This window comes from Platichthys flesus, chromosome 1 (assembly GCF_949316205.1).
Source record: "Platichthys flesus chromosome 1, fPlaFle2.1, whole genome shotgun sequence".
Lineage (NCBI taxonomy): Eukaryota > Metazoa > Chordata > Actinopteri > Pleuronectiformes > Pleuronectidae > Platichthys > Platichthys flesus.
The window spans coordinates 11,584,690-11,609,757 of NC_084945.1; the positions used below are offsets into that span (position 1 = coordinate 11,584,690).

Genomic DNA, 25,068 nt, shown 5'->3' on the forward strand with positions numbered 1-25,068 from the left:
GAATACCAGCTGTGTATTTATTATATGTTTTTGTTGCAGGTTTTTTTCATGGCCTCTTCCATTCTCTTGGTTTTCCTTCACTTTTCTCCAGATTTTGTATGCATGTCATCTCAATTACCTCTTATTTTCTCTCTGAAATGATTCATACCCTTCTTTTTGAGGCTTTTGCTCATATATTTATACACTTTTTCTTTTCTTTGGTCCAGATAATGTATGATGATGAAGTCATGGAGGTAATAGTGATCCTCTACCTCCCTGCTAATGATGCTCATTTTATTTAAAAACCTTTAATGACAACCATTTCTGGAGTGGATAAAAAGACATTGAATGCTCCCTAGTGCTTGAAAAAGCTCACACTCCTTACTGATGCATTGTTTAACCTCATATATTTGATGATGAATTGTGAGCAAAAGCACCGTATGGATTTTATAAACGGTCATATGTAATAGGGTCACAGATGATGAATATCTCTTGTATTTTAATTAGACACTATGAAACAATAAATATTAGAGGTGCACATATTCTAATATGATCCATGCGGCATCAGGTCAGCGTTAAGTAGCTGAAGAGAGAATTAATTCAGCGTTTGTCAAATAGACTGACACCAAAGCCATTGGTCTCTCCTTGCACTCATGCTAATGGTACAGCATAAAGTACATTAAGTAATCATAGGCACTGCTCATTATCCAGAGCCTGTGAATAAGAATATGTTCTAATTCAATTGGATTGCTTTTAATGGCACACTCTCAACCTTGTAAAATGGAAAAGAAAAATAACAGCACAGATACTTTTCTTCACTTCAAATTTACTAAGATATAAATGATGAGAAACAAGTCAGATGGCTGAGGATTGTGCTTTAGTTATTTGTGTAAGGGAGATGATTGTGGAAATGGCGGATTATTTTGTCTGATATATGAATATAATTGTAGACTAAGACAATACTGCAATACGTATAATATAATGCCCTAACGCTTGCTGGTTACCTTTAACGTCTTTAATTAAGCAATTGTTGAAATATGCGCATCAGAGTTCCGTGCCAGTCCTCGATCCACAGCTGAAAGTAGAATAGCCCCAGTAGTCCCCTTATGAAACCACATTTAAATTCACAACACTCATAAATATCAGTCCCGGAAGCACGTCAGATTTTTGTCAATAAGATTCATGAATTATTCTTGTAGAAATCAAAGAGATCTTGCAGACAAAATTCCTCCAGATCCAGACATAATTTTGAGTGTTCCTTCCTCGACCATGCCCCACCCCTCCACAAAATTTAGTTTTTTTAGCATAATCCTGCACACTAACTTAACATGCAGGAGTTATTACTGAGAGAGAAAGCAAAATGCATTAGATGCATTATACAATGAAATGCAAAATCATATACTGATGTAGGTTCATGTTTATAGCTTTTATGTTTTTTTTCTCCAAATCCAATAAACCAAAAAAATCCTGTGTTACTCCCTGTTTGGAAAATGATAAAGTTCAGTGATGTTAAGTCATCTGTGAGAAACTAAATGGAGGAGTAGAGATGCATGTTTTGAAGTGTTGCTGGAGTGTTAGATGAATGAAGTCTGTGTTGTGTTCTCACTCCACGGCAAAGTGGTGTGGTTGAGATTGGCTCCAATGTAAAGTAAAGACTGAGCATTTGTTAAAGTGAAATAGTGTCCTCACAACAGTCTACCGCCTCTCTCCCCCTTTCTCTTTGTACATGAAATGAATGTGTGCCGCCTGTGGTTGTGTAACTGCCTTTTGTTGTGTTGTTTTGATGTGTATGCTTGAGTATTTGTGTACCTATTTGTCTACATACCTGTGAGGTGTCTGTGTTGTGTTTGTCTTTGTGTCCAGCGAGGGGAAGATGGTTGTTCTGTCTCTAGCTATCGGGCTGGCTGAACAGGATGACTTTGCCAACCTCCCAGATCTACAGGAAGCGCCAGCCAGCCAAGAAAATGAAACCACACCAGAAAAGAGGTAATGAGAGAAACGGAGAGAAGAATAATGAAGGGGGTGTGATTAGTTAGGAGCAAAAACAAAACAAGTGGCTGCTTGCCGGGGCTGTTTGTCTCTGTGACCATAGACTGTACATAAAGATGAACGACAAGGCAGCTCCCATAAGTGAAGCCAAAGTGTCTCGATCACCACCTGGTGGCTGGCTGCAGTACAGGCCCTACACCCAGCCTCCTCCATGTTAGTTAATGGGGCTGGACCACAATAAAAAGTCAAATGCATTTCTCTCAAAGAAGTTGTATGTTCAAGTGCTCAGTTTTAATGGTAAGATTTTAATCAGTTAGTTAGTTAAAATGAGGTAAAGTTCATGATTGACAGCTGAGACTTACTCATGATTTGTGAAGCATGCAGAGCGTGTGTGTCGACAGGATCTGTGTCGACTCAGAATCTGTCTCCTAATCGCTACTGTGCAGAATCCAAATGCGCAAGATGGCTGCCTTCGTATCCAAGATATTTTGGCTTAATTTCTTGATACTGGGAGGAAGTGTCGTCCATCTTTATAATGGCTTCGTGTGTGACTAACCAAACAAAAAAAGGGAAAATAGGCTAGCTATTTGGCTATTTTTTTATTCTATTTAAAGGACTATCACAAAAAGGTAAAACAGAAATGACCGGCTGCAGTTTTAATACCCTTGTAGAATTTAAGAAGTCAGGACCTAGCTCCTAACTACTGTTTGCCTACACTTCTTGGCAATTTTTTCTTCCTCAGACATTAATAATTATTGATGACATGTGATAAGATATTTCACTCACATTAATATCAAATGAATTGATAAAAGGGCTGAGGCCAAGAATTAGAACACTGATTTTAGAGGGCAACCCTTTCCCTACTTACTAGTTAACAGTTTGGTTTTCTGAAGCCTTCTCTTCCACCACATGTGATCGACTGTTCATGTCATTATTTATTTAAAAGACATATAATAAATACATAATACAGATGACATGACATCACACTAAGAGTTACATCAGTTTAGTTTCCCAGTCTCTCCACCAATCTGTTGTTCTATGATTTACACTCAACTAAAAACTCAGACTCAGTATTTTTTTATCCTCTGTTTGATTTCCTCTTCCTGTCATTATATGTTTTCTCCAATTTTTCTTTCCAGCTTCACATTTCCGGTCCCTCTCTCCCATCTTGCGTGTCTTCTCCACCCAGACCTTTGTAAATCTGCTCCTCTGCAGTTCTTCGCTAGAGCTTTGATCTTTGAGTCGTAGGCACGGAAAAAAGGGCGTCCTCATTATTTAGAAGTAAAGTTCCTCGCATGAAACACTTGTCTAAAAATATGCTAACCTCTCATCCACCAGTGATCTCACAGCGGCTTTCAGAGACGAACACAGTCTCTCAGCTGCTTAACAAATGACTAAACATGCTGCCCTCTTATCAACGTCCGAATGACTGAGGGATAAAGTGTTTAACCCGCTCTTTTGACACATAATCCTACATACATTTGTGTAGGATTCTTTTAGAAATGCTTCTTTTTTTAAATTTCAAGAACTTAGAAGATTGTCTCAAAAGCTTCCTGCAGTTGCCTCAGAGTGTGCTGTTCTAAGTAGGTCATCTGTGAATTTGTGGTCGGTGAAAAATAGCTCTCTTGGAAGAAAAAGACATAATAAATTTGTCTTCTTTATGTTGTTCTTGCAGCTATTATGATCCTTTTTTATGCTTTTAAAATGTAATTAAAAAAACGTCGAGGGTTCAGTCAGGGGATGTGGACCAGCTTACCCCTCGTCCCCCCCGTCATCTGCTTGCCGTCTCTCTGTGTGGAGCTCTGTCAGGCACCCAACTCTAATCACAGGCAGCCAGTGAGCCTCTACCCCAAGGGGTCGCGTGGGCCAAGTCGTCTAGTGTCCTTCCTCACCTAATAACAGCTCTCCATCATCATTTCTGTCCATCTCTCCCATCTCTCTGTCTGTATAGTTACCCCGTAAGCCCCTTGTACTCGTCTCCCGCCTTGCTCCCGGCTGTTTTCACGGAGCCCAGTAGACTGAGAACAATGGAACAGGAGGATCCCGGAAAGAATATATGTGACAAGACAAGATGCTGTCAGACAGTGGGAGAGACACAGAAGAAAGAGTGGGAAACCTTTGCTCTTAGCTTTCTAGATAGATATGCTACATGATAAAAATAGAACATCCCATAGAGATCTCAGATTCCCTTGGTTTATTAATGAAATCAAATACAGCTCGCAGCACAAATATCTACAAAGACCAAATCTGGAGGAAAGGGGAAAGAATAGGATAAAAACAAAAGCTGTGTGCACTGTGTATTAGGTCAGATCTATTTTTGTTCTGACAGCCCTTCTAAATACGGACAGTAAACAAGAAGACCAAGTAGCGCCCTGTCCCCGTTCAACAGCTTTTATATATTTCACATTTGAAATTACTGGTTTCAATAAACTTTTTGGACACTTGGGGGCAGCACATCAAACTCAAAACATAACAATTGCATCCTTATTAAGATTAAGATTAAGATGCATTTATTAGTCCCAAACACATGCACAGACATGCACAGACACACTCATGCAGGTAGGGAAATTTAACCTCTGCTTTTGACCCATCTGGTGCAGGACACACAGAGCAGTGAGCGACCATGTACAGCGCTCGGGGAGCAGATGTTGGGGGAGTAAGGTGCCTTGCTCAGGGGCACTAGACAGCGTAGGGAGACTCTTGGATTTTTGGACAGATCAATCCAGGTTCGTCTTTTGTTGTCTCTCCGTGGAGTCGAACCAGAGATGAACCACAGACCTTCTCTGCCCATAGTCCAAGTTTCTGCCACTAGACCACCGCCCCTTATGGTAAACATGTTGCAAACATTTGCCTGTTAACACAACTACATTTAAACATTGGCATTTATTTAGTGCTGCGTTTGTCTCTGAAGAATGCAAGTCCAGCATTTACCTCCTTTTCGCTCTGTTTTGGTCTCCACCAGCTCCTGAGGATAATATAGCCGTTTTAAGAAATGAAGATAGTTGGGTCCTGACGTTCTATGGCCTCTCCCATTTGATGTGTTGAACGTGCAGGAGTCAGGACATAAAACATAAAGTTTGCTAAGGATATCATGTGTGATTGTTTCAAGCATAACAAAACCGTTGTCTGCACTTTTCACCAAAAGCTCTCGAATCTTGTCGTATTTCCAAGTCGAGATTGTCTGCGTCTTCTACGTGAAGGGCACTTTTCATCTAGACATAATTCTCTTTTTTTTTCTTCCACTTTTGTATCTGTCGTTTGTTAGAAAGAGGATCAACATGCTCACACTCTCACGGTGACTTTATCCTGCTACATTCTCATGCTTATGCTCATGGGCTTACTCAGACAGCCACCATAGTAAAAACTCAAGAGAATTTCCGTAGCAACTGACATTTGCGTTGGATAATTTGTCCAGTGCACGTGAAAGAGGCTTATTCCTTTATTGATCCATCGCATCTACCAGCTTGTGATAAGTGGTTTGGAGCAGGTATTTTGTAATAGTTGCTTCTGGAGATAAGGTTGGTGTGAGCAGAGAGACCGAACCAAACTCCGAAATGTGTGTGCTGTAAAACCCAATCATTGAGCTAAAAGAGGCGAAACAGCTCTAATGAGATCTGCACAGTTATTTGACAGTATGCAGAATCTTTTGATTCATTGTTAGTATAAAAATATTGCTGCAGCTTTACTGTGTTTTTAGGATTTAATCAGTAATCCATCTACATTGCAGCGGCTCTGTCAGGAATGGTAATGAGGGTAGAGAGGACTCTGATGAAACTCATGAAAGAGAGAAGTTGTATCCCTCATTACATAAACGAAATGATGTCTGATTTGTATACTCGTACAGAATACGAGTTTACAGCCGATGAGTCTGTGGTGATATACAGGTAGATACTGTGGCTGTGTACACTCGGCTGCAGGGAGCTGCTCATCAAAGCTTGTAACATGAGGTCTGATCTATTTTTACCTGCTGCCACTCATTTGAAATCGGAGATACTTGCACAGACAGTTTTATTCAATTACATCTGATTCACATGTGCTGAGGTGGTGGAGATCCAGGAAAACCGCCGCTGAACAAAGTTGCAGAGTTCGATATCGCTAGCGTGTTGTGTTGTGTTGTGTAAGTGCTTTCATGTTTAATCTGTGATTTGGGATACCGCTGGAGCTTTAACTCTTGTCTACAAAAGCTGCCTTGTGTTTATTACATCCCAGAGATCAAATCCCCTTAAACTCCAATGTTGTGATCACAGTTAATTATACTGTCGTAGAGGGACACATTTTCATTCTAGCTGATCTGTTCACTCCAGACAAAGCCTGTGTTTTATTATTACTCAGTGTGTTCAACATGAATGGTCCTTTAACCTCTTACATGGAGATTCTTGTTAAAAGTCAGGGTCACAGAGGTGGACTGGACCTAATCACCCACCTGCAGATCTCTATGATGCAAGCTCCGAAGCTTTTTGTGTTTTTATTATCTCGGAAAGCTGTTGTTGGATGGCAGAGCTCCATCTTAATGAGCGTGGAGATTTGATGCTACAGGAAAATAAATCTGAATAAACCCAGAAGAGCTCACTGGCCCCAGACAACCTCCATTCACAATGTTGAGTTCGTAGAAGCTGCAAAATGTGCAGCAGTTTCTGAAACATCAACGAGTGCTTCTGTTCAATCCAAGCCAAGAATGTGTTGTGCCCACACACACTGTCAATGATGGGAAGTTCAAACTAAGAGTGGATCACGCTGAAGGTTTCCACAAAAACATAAAGCTGCACTTTTGTTGATCCTGTTAATTCACAACTAAGAAATGACTTGTTATTAACAGATACTGATGTATTTGATCATGATTTAAGCACTGCTGTGGGTTCGGCTGTGCTATTAACATAGATTTATATTCAAAATCGAAACTGTCCAACAGAACACGACATTTGTTGCAGGCTGTCACACAAACAATGGGCGTGTGCATCGCTGGCACTTGCGGCCTCAGTGGGAATCAAACTTCTAATCTTGGCAGCACTGATGTGACACTGCACTCGCTGAGTTGCACAATGCGGGACGGTACAGTATTAATCAAGCAGGAAGTTGTTGCCACCCTTTATCAGCTGGCATATCCGACTCTTTCAATCGTGCACTTGAGCCAGCAATCAAAGTGAGTCAAGCCTCCCATAATGACTCTCCCGGCCCCGGCCACTGGTCCCCACGGCAGCCTCTGGAGCCGGCAGTGGCCTGGGAGGAAAGATGATTGGAGAGAAAAAGCGATGTAGGTCAGCACAAACGAGGCATCTTTTTAAAAACCCTGTCAGATCTGAGTCTGGAGCTCATTTACCATCCAGCCTGGTCGCTCCTCGTGGCTACAGGCAGGGAGCTGATTTAAGGGAGCCCATGAAAGGAAAGTGAAGGGGACGTCACAGAGAAGGTGACAGTGAGAAGCACAAGAAAGAAAGAAAAACGCTGGTGTTCTCAAAAGTAATTTAACATATTTTAAAGCGTTTTTTTATTTCACGACATGTTTACTTAATGCGGGGTATTGACACCAACGACTCCCTGTGGATAAATCTGGAGGAAAAGGCAACAGAAGTCTATTCAAAGAACATCATGCCGGTCGAATACTGCCGACGGCTCCATTAGTTGTATTAGGCTGCGTGTTGAGGCGGGTGGCTGCTGAGTGATTTGTCCCTGCTGGTGGGGAGCGCTGAGTGGGCTGACACCGGAGCCTGAGCCTCATCCATCATGGGACATGGGACCCGTATTGTGTTCCGTGGTCTCCTGGGGCCATCGTATGATCAGCAAGGCCCATGATACAATATGTTTATGGGGACGCACTTCCCTGCTGGTAACCCTCATTCCTCATGTTCTCGCCCGTCCATCCACTTCCCCCTCCCTCCCCTTCTCCCCCACTCCCCATCAGTTTCCCTCTCCACCCTCAGTGGCCCCTTATTTTCTTCCTCGGTGAGACGTTCTCCTCCGTTCCCTCTCCACCTCTGCCTTCTCGCTCAGTCTGTTTGCCACGCTTTGTTTAATTGCGTCTACCAAAGCCATTTTCTGACTTTGCCGTGTTGTTATGCCTGTTTGTCTCCTTTCCTTCCTCCTTTTCGCATTCCACCATCTCCTTGGTCAGACACTTCGCTCTCTCCTGAGGGCGTGTGCTGGCAGTGTGACAGGATGATGTCACAGCAGCGCTCCACTGTTAGTGCTGATGACTGTCAGCTGGGCCAGACACTGATGAATTTGCTTCATTGCCAAACATCAGAAAAAGGAATGAGATTTCCCTGAGGAGCGTTTTCATGTACTGATATAGAGTATTTCTGCTCACACACCCACCAGCCTTCTGTAACATCCCAGTATCACATTTCAAAGCACTGGTTGCGACTGTTAAGATTTAACATTTGGCTCAGAATGTGAGGTATTACAGTTTTACATGCCACAGCTCTGTTTCTAGCTTGTTTATGATAAGGTAGTCAATATTATCACTATCTAATACTATTTCCCCATGAGGCCAGCTACAAAAATACATGTAGTAAGTCTATGTCACTTTATTACTTATATCATATCCTAAGGTGGAAACTTTGTTATTTTGGCCAGACTTGGAGGGAATGCTAAGTGGAACCGATGGAGCTGAAACACACAAAAACCCAGATTTATCTTCTCATTTTACGTTTTCTTCTCCAGTGTTTTTCTAGTCATGGAAACGTTACCGCTTTCTACCACACATAATGTCATAGGGACGCTGTCGGGGAGGATTGTGGGTGTTCAAAGCAGAGGACTTTGATTCTGGAGACCTCTGGGCATTTCAATAAAACAGACTTCAGTCATGGCTGAGGAAGAGTTTAGGTCTCAAAAACCAGAACTAAAATCTAAAATGTATTAAGGTCTTTTATTTTTAGACATCAGAGACGAGTGAAACAATGCAGACCTGCAGCAGAGCTGAGAGGCTCTGGCTTCTGTATGTGGCAGAGGTCTGGAAGAGTTGGGAAAATGAATGAGTCCCATTATGTGGAATGAGAGTTTTCCACGTCTATTACGAAACCATTGCCTGTTCTAAACCTGCCTGTTTGGAATGGGCTGTTTTTTTGATTGGGCCGAATAGAAACTTTGCAGATTTATTTCTGAAACTGTAAAAGCAACCTGCAGTAATAAAGCCACAAATAAACCTGCTGCTGGACTCAGAATCCTGAAGCTGCTCAGGAAGAAGGAGCAGAACTGGAGAATCAGTCGTCATTGCCGTTGTCATGAAAGTTATTTTGTCTTGATTGACAACGTCACTTACATTGATGATTCCCAGCCGCCTCAGCTAGAGAGCGCTGGACGCCTGTTTATTCAAGGTTTATTTATATTGAATGTATCAGTGTCCAAATTGCACCAAATTGGATACTGCAGCCTGTATTCAGGAAAGGTGCCTTAAATGTTTCTCACTTTTCCCTAGGGGAGAATGCAGCAGGAAAATGTGATCACAAAGAGAAAAGATCTGGTTGTGACAAGTGTGTGTGTAAAAAAAAGCAACACTGGTTTAAATCCTTGCTTTTACATAGACTATACACACTTGACATATGAAAGTGATGATGATGTCTCTGCGTTGTCCCCTGTTGTTTAATGAATCATTTTGTCCAATAACATAAAGGATGGCTTCCACCTCTGTCCAGAGGCCACAAGGTCAAAAGTCAGTTTGGTGTGGTGATTTCTCCAGGGACCTTTCCCAGGAAATGACCATGTGTGTATGTGTGTGTGTGTGTGTGTGTGTGTGTGTGTGTGTGTGTGTGTGTGTGTGTGTGTGTGTTTGTGTGAGTGCGTGCATGCTCATTTCTTTTGTTTTAGAATTGCTCATAACAGATCAGAGCTTGTTTCAGTCTGATGTTTAAGACTGTTTTATAAACATGCAGAAGAAGGTATCTCCATAGTGTCTCATTACAGTCTTTGTTGCTTCGAGTATCATGGCTGGAGGTTCGTCTGTTCTTTGTTTCAACGAATCAGCCATTTTCAGCAGGAGCTCACACACACACCCACCGGCCCAGCGCAGTGTGCTGTGGTGTTTTCACAGGGGGGTTGCAGGAGTGTAGGTATGGAGGAAGTCAAAGAGTGCGTTTCAAAGGCTTTCTAAATGTTCGGTCCCTTTGCCCCGTGGGCTTTTTTCTATTTTCAGTATCCGACCCTCTCCGTGGAACTTCCTTGGATTTCACTGCCCACTTTTGAAGGCTCCTGTTACCATGGCTACCCCATGTAAAATACATGATGGTAGTGAGTACAACCTTAAGTGGGAGCACACATTTCAGTAGTCATGGTTACAACAACCTCTAAAGGATGAATTATGTAACTGGTGTTGTGTTTCAGACAAGATAGTGGCTCGCAGGCAGAAATAGGGGCGACTCATATAGAGCTCCAGATAGTTCTCCTTCTGTTCGGGGAAATTCCAAAGTTGATCGCGGCGAGTTTTACTTTCTAATATTGAAAAATGTTAAGTTCGTGTCTAGTTTTGTCGCAGAATCCTCAACTGCAGCGGGAATAATTCAATTGTCTTTTTAGAGACGAATAACGGAAATCCTCCCTCGTCCTTCTCCAGTGTTCCTGCAACATGTCTCATCATTTCCTCAAATCGGATTTCAGGATGGTATCATGTCTGTTTGAGATATTATGCTGCACCAATGCCCCGCTGCAGGCTGTGTGTGTGTGTGTGCGTGCATGTGTGCGTGCATGTGTGAGGAGGTGGAAGAGTACAAGTGAGTGTATATTTGATGGTGAGTAAATATGTATATTTGCACGCATGGGTGCACTCACCTCACTACCACACCCATTTGGTCCATGTCCCCGAGGCCGTTGCCGTGTTATCAGTCGTCATTTCGAGGACACTCTGAGCAGCAGCAGGTCTTCATTTTCCTCTCGTGTCACCAAACCATGATCTGCAGTGACTGTCACATGCAGATTCCTCAACTCGGCTCATCTTTCACAAATCTTTTAGGAAATAGCTCTACTCATGTGAGAGTAGAGTGGTGCCTATTTATCTGTATTAAACGTGTCTGGTTCCCACAAAACAAATTCAGAGTTGAGGAAACACTTCAGCGGGGGGCAAAAAGGGAGAGAGAATATTCCAGTGTTTTGATCATTTTAGAGATTTTGTTATTACTGAGCATATGAGGGCACTTAACTTTCTTTTTCAAATGGCATTCAAACTAGAAAGCTGCTGCACTTTTACACCTGCAAGAGGATTCATGCAGGTGAAACGAAGAAAAGACAGAAAAACTGAAAGCCGTTTGAAATCAGTTAGGGAAATAGTTTATGCTAATCAAGATCATTTTAATATTACAAAAAAAGAATCTGGTAATAAAATATTCTGATACTTTACTATGATCTTCAGCCAGTTAAATTTCGGATTTATAGTTAGTCAAATGTACATATGTTGTATAGCGCAAGCAGCTGTAAAATGAATGAGGCCATATTTTCAGTTGATTTGTTCAGTCATCAACCTGAAGTGAGGTATTACATTACATTGATTTGCCTCCTACTACTCTACTAAAAACCTGAGTGCAGGTTTCATTCCCTACTTTTTGACAGATGTCCTCCTCATCTGGTAAACTGCTGATTTGGATGCATATAATCTTGCTAATGGATTTTTTTTTCCATCAGTTATTGCTCTTCATGTGTCGCCCAGCAACTGAGCACTGTCTTAGGTTAGATAGGAAGAGGAGATTTAAACTTTTCCCCCCACTTGTTTCCACTTTTACTTGTGCAACTATACTTAACTATAAATTTATGCAAATATGACAAAGGCGCCCTGGTTGTCTCAGGGCTTCATTAGACTGGAGGAGACAGAGCTGTGGATTTATTTACAGTCTGGGAAAAAAGCATGCATAATATATGCAGACCTGCATTAACTACAACAGTTTCATACGCAGTGTATCAGGGTATTACATATGCTGTGCAGGACTAAGATGATTTATAACCAAATAATCACAGTAGCATAATAGAATGAATTTCTCTGCTTTGTAAATAATGGAGTAAACAGATGGCTGTGTGTATGGAAGGTTGATAGTTCAAGATTTCGTGTGGTTTCTGTTTTGTGCTGGGTGTTGATTTAGTGGAGTTCAATGAACTGTCATTTGGCCAACTCCTCCTCCAAGTAAGCACTTATTAGAGATACATTGTGTACTGTATAGGCAGAGAGCGGAGGCCTCTGAAGAGTCATCTGTGTAACTGTGGCTTCAATGAACTGAAGAGGGGAGTAGGTGAAACAGGGATACATCTGTTCTTTTTACAGAAATCTTGCAAACTTGTAAAACTTCGACTGCTGGAATGCCCCCAAAAATCTACATTGTACATTTTGATGCTCTGATAGTGCTGGTGAGAGAGCCTGGATCAGATTTACCTGGACTGTTTTCAAACTTATCCATTCTGTTCCCACACATTCAAATATAAAATACATTTTAAAACAGAAAGATGATGAAGCCCAGGTTTGAGACCACCTGCTGAGCTCGCTGGTTTGTTTCAAGACTGATTTCAAGCCGAAAATCTAAACAAAATAATGTATAGAATTTATATAATAAAGTTTCACATAAAAGAAATCCTGCCGAGCAACTAAACTGAACTATGAAAAGGGGGGAACATGTTACAAACAACAATGGAAATCCTTTTGAAATTGAAATATCAAGTTTTGTTCTTGCAGGCTGAAAGAAAGATGTAATCTAAAATGTTAGTTTTCATAAAGCGATGTGAAACACTGAAGGTAAAACAGAAGGTTTCAGAGAAGACACTGCAGCTCAGGGGACAGGTGCGTCATCGCCACAGACGGCGAGACAGCGAGACCGCCTGGTGTAATGTGTGTGACTGCCTGTGTTATGTAATTATTTTAAGGTAACACATTGTCTCCTGATGTGTTATGCGGGGCTGTTATTAGAAGCTGTAATTGAACCTTATTTTAACCTCCCCTGCAAACATCCTTCATCCATCACCTGCTGCAGAAATGACGCCGTCGTGTTCCAGACGTCCTTATCAGCGGGTACATGAGGAGTAAGCTGTGTTTGGCAAGCGTCTGAAACAGAAACCATTTCATTTTGAATTCAGTCTGCGCTGCATTGTTAGCGCTCTGACCTGCAGATCACGGAAAATAAATGTAGAGTGACGAATCGATTCTTTTTTCCTCCGCACCGTATCCTTTTCTCCTCCCCTCTGTATTTTTCTTGTTCGCCCTCGCTCCACTTTTGCTTGTCTCTTTGCTCTACAACCCCTGTCCATCTCTCAGCCCTCCTTCTCCGGCCTCCCTCTATTCTGCCTGCCCATGTAACGTGTCAGTTTGCTTCCTCTCTCTGCTCCAGAGCATCGGACTCTTACACCCCAACCAAATCTGGTGTGTTTTATTTCCAGGCCTTCATCCTGTCTCCCTTCCCTCCTGGATTTATCTTCCTGTATTTATGTCTTTGTGAGGACCATATCAAAAGTGAGGACATTTTTGGAAAGTGAGGAGATTTTGACTTTTTCAAAGGGCTGTTTGAAGGTTAAGACTTTTAGGGTTAGAGTTAGGTTTAGGTTAGGTTAAGGGTTAAGGTTAGGGTAAAGGGCTCGGGAATTAAGTATGCCAATCAGTGTCCTCACTAAGATAGAAGTACAAACGTGTGTGTCTCAGTTTCTCATTAATTTGAGTCAGTAACCTCACTTTGTTCATTCTATTTAATCCCCCATGTCTTAACAAAGACAAAAACTCTCATCCTCTGCGCACACATGAAACGTTTTCAACTGTATCTCTCCTCCTCAGATAATCTTTCCCACAATACCATCTTCTAATCTCACTTCTGCTTTCCCCTTTGTGTTCAACAGCTCACCTGTTCACGCGCTCACACTGTTTCTATCTGTCTGACTCCCGCTCGCTATATGTGCGTGTTCATTTCTCCCTGGGTCGTCTCTCTCTCGCAGCGCTAAGTGCTCATTAGTCTTATTTGTCAATAGGCAGAGACAGACACTAGTATTAGATCTTTGTGTTTTCCATGTCGACCGAACTTTCGCATAATATGAGCAAGGAGCAGTCTTTCAAATTTTCGTATTTCCTTGTTCTCTATCTTTTTTGTCCAAGGGTTTTCCCGACATATTATGGTTTATTTCTAAAGATCTTGCAATGGAGAATTTATTTTGTTTGGTGGTTTATTTTGTCCATGTCTGAGGCTTATTTGCGGCTGTTGTTATTATATTATTTTGTTCCTAAATTACTATTCGTACATTTATTTTCTCCGATACTGTTGCAGTCCACATCAGTGAGTTATTCCAACTTTTCTGCTTTGGAGACAAACACTATTTGCCTAAAAGTATGTGGACACTGGAACTGCTTGATTCTAAATGCATTAAAGCGATGGTTCACCATTTCTCGCAAATTCCCTTATTTCTTTCCTTAGCAAGAGTTGGATGAAAAGATTCATATGGTTCCTGTGTTTATAATGTAAATATGAAGCCGTCACCAGAACTCTGTTAGCGTAGCGTAGGATAAAGGCTTGAAACAAACAAGTTATGTATTAGTGAGCTTTGAAGGTGCTGGGAGACAGATTTCTGGAAAGAGCAAAGCTGTTTCCCGCTGTCTCCAGTTTTCAGGCTAGACTCCTGCCAGTCTACGTCTAATTATCAGCTTCTGCTTCATATTTACATTATTAGATGTTAAAGTGGCTTCAATTTTCACATCTAACTCTGACAGGAAACTAAATAAGTGTAATTAGTGTGCTTTTGATACGCAGCTCCATTATCTCCATTGGACAAAAGCCGATCAAAGAAATAAGCAAACAAGAAGAGTAAATACTGCTACAGACGAGAACGCAAAAAGCCAACAGGTGTATTTTACAGCTGTGTCAAAGATAGACATGTATGCTTCTGGTGTTTCTTAGAAATACAGTCTATAGGTAGAGATGGCTACTGAAAACTAGCCTTGTTATTCTTTTGACTACCTCCCTCTGTTACATCAACCTCATCTCACCGGCTTTAGGGTTTTCCCACAGGTCTTCCATGTCAGCTTCCACAACACGTTAGACCCAGGGTGCTCATTTTCAGCCACAAGAGTGTTGAGACTGGCTGGGTACTCATGTTGGGCCATAAAGACCAGATCACAATTAGTGTTCAAGCTCGTCCCAAGAGTTCCCCTCAAATTGTTACCACAAACCTTCAGAGTTCAGTGAAGTCTGAACAGAGTCTGTTGTGCCACCAGGATGAAAGTTCAGATTCCCCTCTGCTGTTTGAAAGATATTTTGTCTTCTCTGTCAGTAGAAGCAATGAGCTGAGCAGGCACACATCACTTTATCAATCACGTTTTTAATTGCTACGGATCACCCTAATTGTAACCTAACTGAAATTGTATGGGTCATGTATTGTGATTTCTTATCTACTGTATTTATTCTTTTGTTTGGCATACATAAGTGAAAGATGAATTTGCATTAATTCCTGCATTATGGGACGATAAAGTTTTGAATCTTAATCCAAAGATTTCCTTCAATGATGGACCAAACGTACAGTACTCATCATGCTTATTAATATGTATGTGTCTCTCTCCATTTCAACAGGACTCCAGGTAACAAACCAGGCAGTAGCCCCAGAGGTCAAACCCCAGATGAGAGCGGACGCCGCCACGACGCCAACTCCTCTGTGTCTGACTTGGCCAACTCAGTCACCAGTGACATGCTCATGGTAACGCACAATATCAACACAGCCCCATGGGACACCTTCTGTTGATATGTCACTAACTCATCTGCTGTGTGTCCTATTTGTGCTTTGCTGAGCTTGTCTATATTAAGAGGAGAAAGGCTGCTGTCAGCAAAAGCTTTTAAACCATAAAAAATGATATGGCTGAGAGTCTTGAATAGGGACCTCACATCATCTCTCCTAATCTAAGATGAATGTTATGTGCAGACGTTGAGACGAGGAAGTGAAAGATGAGCCAATAAGGGAGAAAAAGTAATGTTAGATCCTCAGAATTGGACTTTCGCAATTTTTACTTGTTGTGTTGTTTTATGCCGTTAAGAGTTATTATTGAGCTGGTTCGTTCATTCTTAACCTCGGAAACAGCAGTTGCAGGTTCATTCACAACTGTTTGACTAGAAACATCCAATCATATTAGTGCGTAAGTACATGGCAGCCATGATAACCTGACACCTTTTACTATTTCTCTGCTGATTCATCAATTCCATCCACACCTCCTCCTTAATCAGGGTTTGCCATCGTGGAACTAAGACTCAATGAGCAGTAAGAGCCTTCCCTGGCAAATGTGTTTTACAATTTTATTTGTAATGGTCATTTCCATTATGTGTGTCTGAGTGATCTGTGGTTGTATAAACTTTATATCATTTTGAACAACATGAAGATATTTTATGTACTTTGTATGGTGGCCCTGAAGAAGTCACAACAGAAAATCACATAAAACACAATCGCAGAAAGAAAATACAACAAAAAAATTATAAAACATGTGGACAGTGCATCCATCCAGACAGACAGCAATAAACTGTCTTTTAAAAGTTCGTGCCACATTGTGTTGGTGATACTGCTCAAAACCACATACAGTTTATACAACCACAGTTCGATCACACACACATCATGGAAATTAGCATTAAAATACTAATTGTAAAACACATTTGGCAGTGAAGGCTCTTGTGATTTTCCCTTCACTGCCACCTAATGTAAATGGATTAAAAGTTAATGTTGACAATTCCTTAAAACGGGCAGGTGATTCCAGATTGAGCTTGTGAACTCACAGTAGAGCTTTTCAGATTTGGCTGTTTTGGATCTCAGTTGTTTGACTGCACAGAAAATTGACGTATTGAAGTGATGATACAGTAGTTTACAAATACTGACTTGTATTACAGTATTATATTATTGTGTCAGTGTTTCAGTTTGTGGGAAAATGTGAACATTGCTAAAAAAAGAGAGAAACTAATGAGGAACACGAGCAGTCAGACAATCCTATGGGTTCCAAGCCAAACACCAACTCAGCCAAACTAAATTGGAATACATGAAATAGGTGTTATAATTATTTCTGGAATTGTCTGCTGTATAAATCTATTGCTATTTACAGACCAAGCTCCTGGATTCATTTTGAATTATTTCCTTGGAAGATCACTTTATTTACTATGGTGTAAACAGGCTAAAGTTTTAATTTCCCCACTCATAGAAATCAGGTTCAAAGCGACAAAAATAAGTTGCAATAAACCAGACTTATCCTCTGAAAGCAACCTGTACGAAGAATTAAAGTATAGAATTATAATTGGTTCTAAAGAACATGGTGAGAAAAAGAACACCCGCGCACTTCAGTTCAATAGCTCGAAATCCAATGAGAAGCGTTTCCTCCACCCAAGTCTATCGTCCCTCAAAAATAACATTCTTCATCCCACTCAGCTCACCCACCTGTGGATCCTCACAGAGAGTTATTGCCACAAAGTATCTCAGTGAACAGAGACATACAGTAACCATCACCCTGAAGTGACACTGGGAGGGGGGGGCGACAGGGGCCTTATGCAGCGAGGTTCGGTAATTAGCTGCGAAAGAACACGCAGTGCTGTGGGTGCTGGGAGAATATGGCAGAGATGGGTATGAGCGGTGTGTAATTATGTGGGTTTCATGGTGCTTCTGAGGAATACACAGTGGGGATGCTTAATGATAATACTCATTCCTGGCGGTTTTGCCAAAGGCGTCTATATGTTCCACAACCCTCGCTTTCGTGCCACTCGCGCTGCTCTAGGGAAAAAGTAATGGTGCTGTATACAGATGCTGTGTTGAGAAAAAGGATGTCAGAGTATACAGTATACATCGAACCCTCTCAAGCCTCTCAGTTGATAAGGGGTTGGCAGTGGATGGGGCGGGGGTCCTGTCAGCATCACATGCTTCTTATCAGGATTCACTCGGATGCTGCTTTCCGTCTGTGTGATGCTGACGGACCCTGGGACAGTGTGGTGTGAATGTGTCTTTGCTCCTGCGTCATCACACATCCACACGCTTGCAGAGGTTCTCATATATATGTGCTTTATCTGTTGAACAATAAGGATGATGATTTTTTTTTTTTCACTATTGTCAACATATCACTTGAAATCACAAAAACCATGCGTTTGTCCGATTCTCAATACGATTGGAATTCCCAAGTTTACGGCATATGTGGCACCCGGCAAGCCGATCCATTGTTACGGCTCTGTAGTAGGAAAATTTAAAGTCATTTTCAGACATGAACGCTTTGTCTTTCACATATGGAGAAGCAGCAGGAGACTTTTCCGGGTCAGATGTATTCACAACAACAGGAGAGTGGCCTTAACATTCAGATGAGGCGTGGCGTCTGGATAGAGAACAGGTGGCAGGATCAAACAGTCTTTGTTTACAGCTCATTCATTTCACCAAAAAAACTTTGTCAGCATCTTCTACGTGTGTCTGCCAACATTTAATTTCAATTCGTTGGTGAATTGGGTCTTTTGGTCTTTTGTTGATAATAATAGAAAATAGATATTAGCATCTTTATCCTTTTACTTGTTTGTTACCTTAAACAAATAAAGCACACAACCACATTCCAAGACAACAAATATACAGAGTATCTCTAGATTTGTCTTTCAAAACGTAATGCAGACTGTACCATGTGTTGTGCTCAGGCGGTATTTGCATTGACTGCATGTGGGTTGTTTGGTTTTCAGTAAAAAAAAAGAAATTAGAGAGGAGAATTTAAGAATTGAATGGGAAGAGAGGAGAAAGGGAGAGAGAGCCCAAATGCAGAAAATGGGGAAAAGCAATTTAGGCCAGCTGTTGGGTGGAGAACTGCATAATGAAAAGTGATCATATTCAGCATGGAGAATGAGGTTGAGCAGCAGCATCAGAAATATGTGGGATAATATGGAATTGGATATTACATTTCCGGAACTGCTCTTTGAGTGATGCCTGCAGCTCTTCCTCCATCAGATAGCACTTTTTAAAACTGGATTTGTGTCCCTCCCTCGGTCCGGGCCATGGCACCATCAGTGAGACGGTCTGACCGACAGATTATCTGCCCCTCATCTCCACACTGCTTCAGACACTTGGTGCCCTGGTCGCAAATCGGACACAGCAGCCACGTGACATAACACTATTCGAGTTTGACGGTCAGGAACTGTATTTTCAAGTTAAGGTGTAGAATTAGTGCCCCCTGTGGACTGGAGTCTAAGTTACTTTGTTACTGTGATAAATGATATCACCTGCCAACTCACCTGAAGGTTGGATAAGTTTGACCCTGTTGTCTGGTAAGAATATAGTGCAATTCTTATTGGACTACATTTTGTACACCCTTGCCTACAGGTTAGTGGGTTCACCTGGTTGAAACCAGTGAAGGTAAATATGTATACATTTGGTCGACTTGACAGCTCCCCAAATGTGAAGCCAAGTGTCTCAATCACCACCTGGTGGCTGGCAGCAGTATAGCTCATATACCCCGCCTCCTCTATGTTAGTCGATGTAATATGAGCCAAACCTAAAAGATTGGTTTCCCTCAGTTATTTGATGCTATGAAAAAAACAGGGTGAAACATCATGATTGACAGGACAGATTGGTCGATCTCTTTATTGGCGGGACCTCGCTGGCGTGGCTTTATCCCCTGATTGCTATTACGCAAGATGACAGTGTTCATGTGCAGGGTACTTTGGCTTCTGGCTTTCCGGATAGTGGGAAGAAGTGGAGATGCTTTGTCCATCAACTGTCTGTGGTTAAAACTAATACATCAAAGCTGTAATAAATCCTCCCTCCATGAGAGTTCCAACGTTGAGTATTCGTTTCAGAAGCGTTGAGTCAGCTTCATGTTGGAATCTCAAAATTCACTTGCTCCTTTGGTTGTGGAGCCTTCAACCACATCACACTGTGCTCAGTTCCTATGGAGCTGTCGCTGTTCAAACCTTTTATACCTCTGAGGACTGTCGTTCCTGCTCGTTCAATCATTCACTGCTCTCTGTTATAGAATAATAGACTCTCACTAATTTACTCTGCGGTGACCAGTAAATTGAGATTTCAGGCGCTTATGAATCATCATCATTTTGCGTCTTCACCGGCAGATGTACTTTCAGATTAGAGTGATTTATCACATCTTTAACGTGAGACATATTGCAGAATGGGATTTCATTTGTTTACACACTATGAACTTTGACACTCAAATTGAATATCAGATAATAAATACAGTACACTCTAGTAAATATGGAGTAATTCTAAATATAGCGTCAGACTGGACACAGTGACCATTATCAAGCTCGCTTAAAAAATAAAAATAACTAAACCTCGGAGAATATATAAAAAGAAAGTAACGTTTGTTTCCTGTGCCTCTAAGTTGTCTCCAGGTTCCGAGGAAGACGACCACGAGGGTCCAGTGTGTGAAAAGCTGGGTCGTGTTCAGTTCAGCGTCGGGTACAGTTTTCAGGACTCCACCCTCACCGTCAAAATCCTGAAGGGCCAGGATTTGCCCGCAAAGGATTTTTCCGGCACCTCTGACCCATTTGTCAAACTGTACCTGCTGCCGGACAAGAAGCACAAACTGGAAACCAAAGTGAAGAGGAAGAATCTAAACCCGCACTGGAATGAAACCTTCTTGTTTGAAGGTTCGATGGAGGGAGCTTTGATAAAACCTTAAACATTAACTGAAAGCTGAAAGATTTTTCTTTTCCATGTGCCTCACTGTGACCTTCTGGGATTGTGCTGTGTCCGTTTCTCTCTCAGGGTTCCCCTACGAGAAGGTGGTCCAGAGGACTCTATACCTGCAGGTTCTCGACTACGACCGCTTCAGCAGGAATGACCCCATAGGCGAGGTGTCCATCCCCCTCAACAAGCTGGACCTGGCCAACATGCAGACGTTCTGGAAGGAGCTGAAACCATGTAGCGATGGCAGCGTGAGTGAGAAAGAAGGGAGTGGGAGGGAAGGAAGGAGGTAGAGGGAGGGGGAGGCGGGGGAGAGCGAGACGATGGGACAGAATGTAACGGGTGATGTCATTCCTGGCTGCTGTGACGCTCCCGGGGGAAATGTGGCAGGGTGCTGGTGGGAGACGGGATGGAAGGGAATGTGGAGGAGGCTGACAGGTCGACAGAGAGAACATAGAAAGCCAGAGATAGACACAGAAAATACACAGTAAGCAGCTGAACGGAGAACAATGGGGGGGAAAGGGGACAGAAAAGTAAACAATCGGCTGCTGTTGTGTGTATGATTTCTCCAGGGGAGTCGAGGGGATCTGCTGGTGTCTCTGTGCTACAACCCCACAGCCAACATCATCACCGTGAGCATCATGAAAGCCCGCAACCTCAAAGCCATGGACATCGGAGGCACTTCTGGTAAAGATGCTCCTTCATCTCCCGTGTCCTTTCAGCGTTGACCTTCTACATTACCGCAGCTTCAACATAAAAAAAAAATTGACATGATTTACTTCTAGAAAATCACATCAAGCCCACGACACGCACCCATAGTAACAATGCATTAAATTATAGTAAACATGGATGTGCGTCTGCCTCTCCACAGACCCGTACGTAAAAGTGTGGTTGATGAACAAGGACAAGCGCGTGGAAAAGAAGAAGACAGTGGTAATGAAGCGCTGTCTGAACCCTGTGTTCAACGAGTCCTTCCCCTTTGATGTGCCTGCCCACGTGCTGAGGGAGACCACCATAATTATAACCGTCATGGACAAGGACAGGCTCAGTCGCAATGATGTCATTGGAAAGGTATCTCCTTCCCACTTCTTCCGTCTTCTTCTTTTTCTTCTTCTTCTTCTTCATTATCCTCATCTTCTTCTTCCTCCACATTATCCTGACCGTGACACAACCTCACGGGCTGATCGCTTTTGATCGCCAGTCTCTACTGACCCCTGCTGGTAAATGCAGACCAGTCATACGAACTGTAAATGAATAAATGTAGCCTACAACAAATGACAGGTCTTGAAAAGGCTTCATTTTGCGTGTAAACCAGAGATTTAAACCAACGGCCAAAATGAAATCCAGGCGCAGGCAGGTGCTCGCTCTCAAATGTCATCTCCTAAAATGTCAAATTGCATTACATGTAGAAGATGTAATCAAATTCGCTCTGAACAATAACAGAAACATGGTTAATACAGTGCACATTGGTGTAGTATTGTCAGCTTTTTGCCTGAACCTTTCAGTTATGATGAATCTGCTGGTCTCTTTAGAAAAAACACATCTATTGCCCTCAAAACCCTCAAGGGCCGATTGCAAACACCGAGGCTGAGAGAGGCAAAGAGCCTTTGAATGTTTTGCTTGCCAATGTCAGTATCAGACATTTCTATCATTATTTATTAATTCTGCAAATTCTTACTTTCATCTCCTGATATACTGTTAATATTTTATAACTTAATTATTCAAACTTAATCCTTCATAGATGTTCATCTATGTGTGTTGCCTGTAGAAAAAGTCACATTCAGATATGTTCAGTTGAGCTGTTGTGTAACTAATAGTCTAGACTACATAGGTTAAAGTGGCTCTAGGTACTGTTTGGCTATTAGCCTAGCTACTCCAACGTTAGCATTAACTGTCTTGTAATCGAGCAGAAAAGTTACAGGTTCAACTTCAACTTTCATTCCTCTACTCACATTTACTGATGCAACTGCTATTTCTGTCACTTCTTTGGTTCTTATGAAGTTAGCATGCTGACCAGCGAGCCCCGTCCTGACCAGCTGACCCGTCGCATCACTTCCTGTTAGCGCCCAGTTTGTCTGAGGAAGTAACGCCGCTCAGCGGACAAATATCTTTTGTCCTGTAAATACAACAATAGCTGAAGCTCTTGGCGAGCGATCAGCACCACCTGCTTCCAACAAGAAACCTTGTTTGGTGGCGGAATAAGCTTACAACGTTTTCTAAATGTTAATCAGAATGAATTTGAATTAGATGTGCACCAACTGAACACTGACTACATTTACATGGACAGCAACATTCTGTCTATTGCCCATATTCTGATATCTTATTTTGATTGTGATGTTGCTATTAGAATATTCCATTTATTTAACCATTTATATGCGATAAAAATGTAAACATGTCCAAATAATGCAACTAAGATCAGAAAACTCAACATGTCTTGATTTTTTTTTTTTTTTTTTCTGAGAATGAACATTTTTATTGTGTCTTATTCAAACTATTGTCTCAAAATATTGGTGTCCATGTAATCATAGCCACTGTCCCGGCTTCAGCTGTATTTATTACCAAACTACTTTCTTCTTTCAGGAAACCTTCCAGGAAATGATTAGATATGTACAGACTCGTAAAGTTCAGCTTTAGCCTACATGTATTTTAATGCCATTACTGATCCATATATCAGTACACAACTCAGCTCTAAACAACCCCAGACCCTTGTGTATGCTGATGTTTACTTATAACCAAATACCGGCTGCTCTACAAGCATTGATAAACAGTGGCAAACAGAGCTCGACACAATTTATAGTTTCTGTCTGGAAAGACCCCAAAGCTCAAATCAAGTCATTCGTCAGACACTGTAGGAATAATATCTGAGCTGTGTGCTACTACTATGGTTTTCTATGACCTAGCAGACCTGGATTGTCTTTCTAGACGAGAATTACCTAAAGACTCTGTGTCTGATCTTCATTAGTGTCACCATTATCCTCTCTCAGAGTATCTCTGCAAAGGAAATCTCTTCCTCAAATGGCTTTTTTCCCTGTCGTGGATTTGAATTGAATTCCGAGTGTAGTTGCAGGCTTAGCGGTGAAAGCAGGGCTAGACTTAAGTCTCACTGAGCGTCTCTTTACCCGCGTAATACCTGACAGTTTTTGGGCTCTGCTTTTTACAAATAACATCTTTGTGATACGACATGAGTTACACCGACTGTCTTCTTTTCACAGATCTATCTTTCGTGGAAAAGTGGCCCTGCAGAGGTGAAGCACTGGAAGGACATGATGGGTCACCCTCGCACCACTGTGGCTCAGTGGCACGCCCTCAAGACCTGAGGGACCCAGCGACCCCCCCCCCAAACCCCCCTCCCAGCCCTTCCCGCCCTCAGCACATATCCCCCTACCCTCTAACTGCGGTCTCGGTCTGCAGGAACTGTGTGTCATCTCTTTGTTCTCAGGCCTCTTTGATATGTCCCCTCATGACATCATCCTTAAACTTCACCCTTTTCCAACTCTGATTCCCACCTCACCCCCTTTTATCCATTTGTCTGAACTTAAAAATGTCTGTGATGTCTTGACACGCTTCCTCCTTTGTGCCCTTCTTTTTAAGACGAGTCTTTCCTTCACCTTGTCAAACATTCTCAGTGTTCTACATCCAAGCAGTGGCCTACCTCTTGCCACCCATGACCAAAAACGGATCTAACTGATACTCCAGCTATCCTCTATGGCGGCAAGGCGGCCTGCTTCCAACATGCACCTGAGTGTGGATGGCGCTGCATCGGTTGTTGCAGGGAGGAATCTTCCACTCTGCTCCTCACCTCTTGGTTCAAGTCCTCTTCATTTGCAGTCACTCCTTCTTCCATCCCCTTAAAATGCCTGAAAAATCAGGAAAACCGACAAAGGCAATGGAGGAGTGATGCCCTGTATTTAAAAATGGAACTGGACCCTGTCACTCAACCCATGTTTGATCTTTTACACATTCCACTCTTTCTCTGGCACCCCTGTAATAATTCTCCCTTGGCTGGAACCCTTTGTCGTCTGTGCGTGCTGTGGGTGATGTGCTGTAACCCCAAATGAAGATCTCCATTAAAAAAAAGGATAAGAACAAGATGATTAAACACTGGTCCTGGAGGATGAGTGTGAAAAAAATCAAAAAAAAAACATTCTTTCCTATTTTCTTGGAAAAGAAAACCAGATGGACAGTAAAAAAAGAATAAAGTGATTATTGTTGTGATTTATTTTTGGTTTTTCAAAAAAGAACGTAGAAAATCAACTTGTTCTTCCAGACTGAAAATAAGCAAAAAGCCAGCTTCCGTAAGTGTATGTGTGTCTGTGTCTGTGTGTGTGTGTGTGTGTGTGTTAGAGTGTGTGTGTGCGTGCATGCATGTATACATGCGCGTGGGCAAGTTTGGACTTGCACAGCTAAATTAAAGATATTGTTAAATATAGAATTGCCCTTGATAACGATGGTGAACATAAAGTATTGTTAGAGCTTGTGGTGTTGATCTTAGCTGAAGAGATGGGGAGGTCACAAGTTGAAAGAGTCCGTCGACCC

The 25,068-nt window shown here is 42.0% G+C and overlaps 1 protein-coding gene across 1 annotated transcript in view; it reads left to right on the plus strand.

Moving 5' to 3' along the window:
• syt7b (synaptotagmin VIIb) overlaps positions 1-23,857 on the plus strand; it is an 89,312-nt gene extending 65,455 nt beyond the window's left edge. The window contains exons 7-13 of the mRNA XM_062392987.1: positions 1,843-1,965; positions 15,477-15,600; positions 20,228-20,495; positions 20,614-20,783; positions 21,105-21,219; positions 21,404-21,603; positions 23,745-23,857. Coding sequence (XP_062248971.1) covers positions 1,843-1,965; positions 15,477-15,600; positions 20,228-20,495; positions 20,614-20,783; positions 21,105-21,219; positions 21,404-21,603; positions 23,745-23,849 — 1,105 coding nt within the window. The 3' untranslated portion in view covers positions 23,850-23,857. The remainder of the gene's footprint in view (positions 1-1,842; positions 1,966-15,476; positions 15,601-20,227; positions 20,496-20,613; positions 20,784-21,104; positions 21,220-21,403; positions 21,604-23,744) is intronic.
• Positions 23,858-25,068: the final 1,211 nt, after the last annotated feature.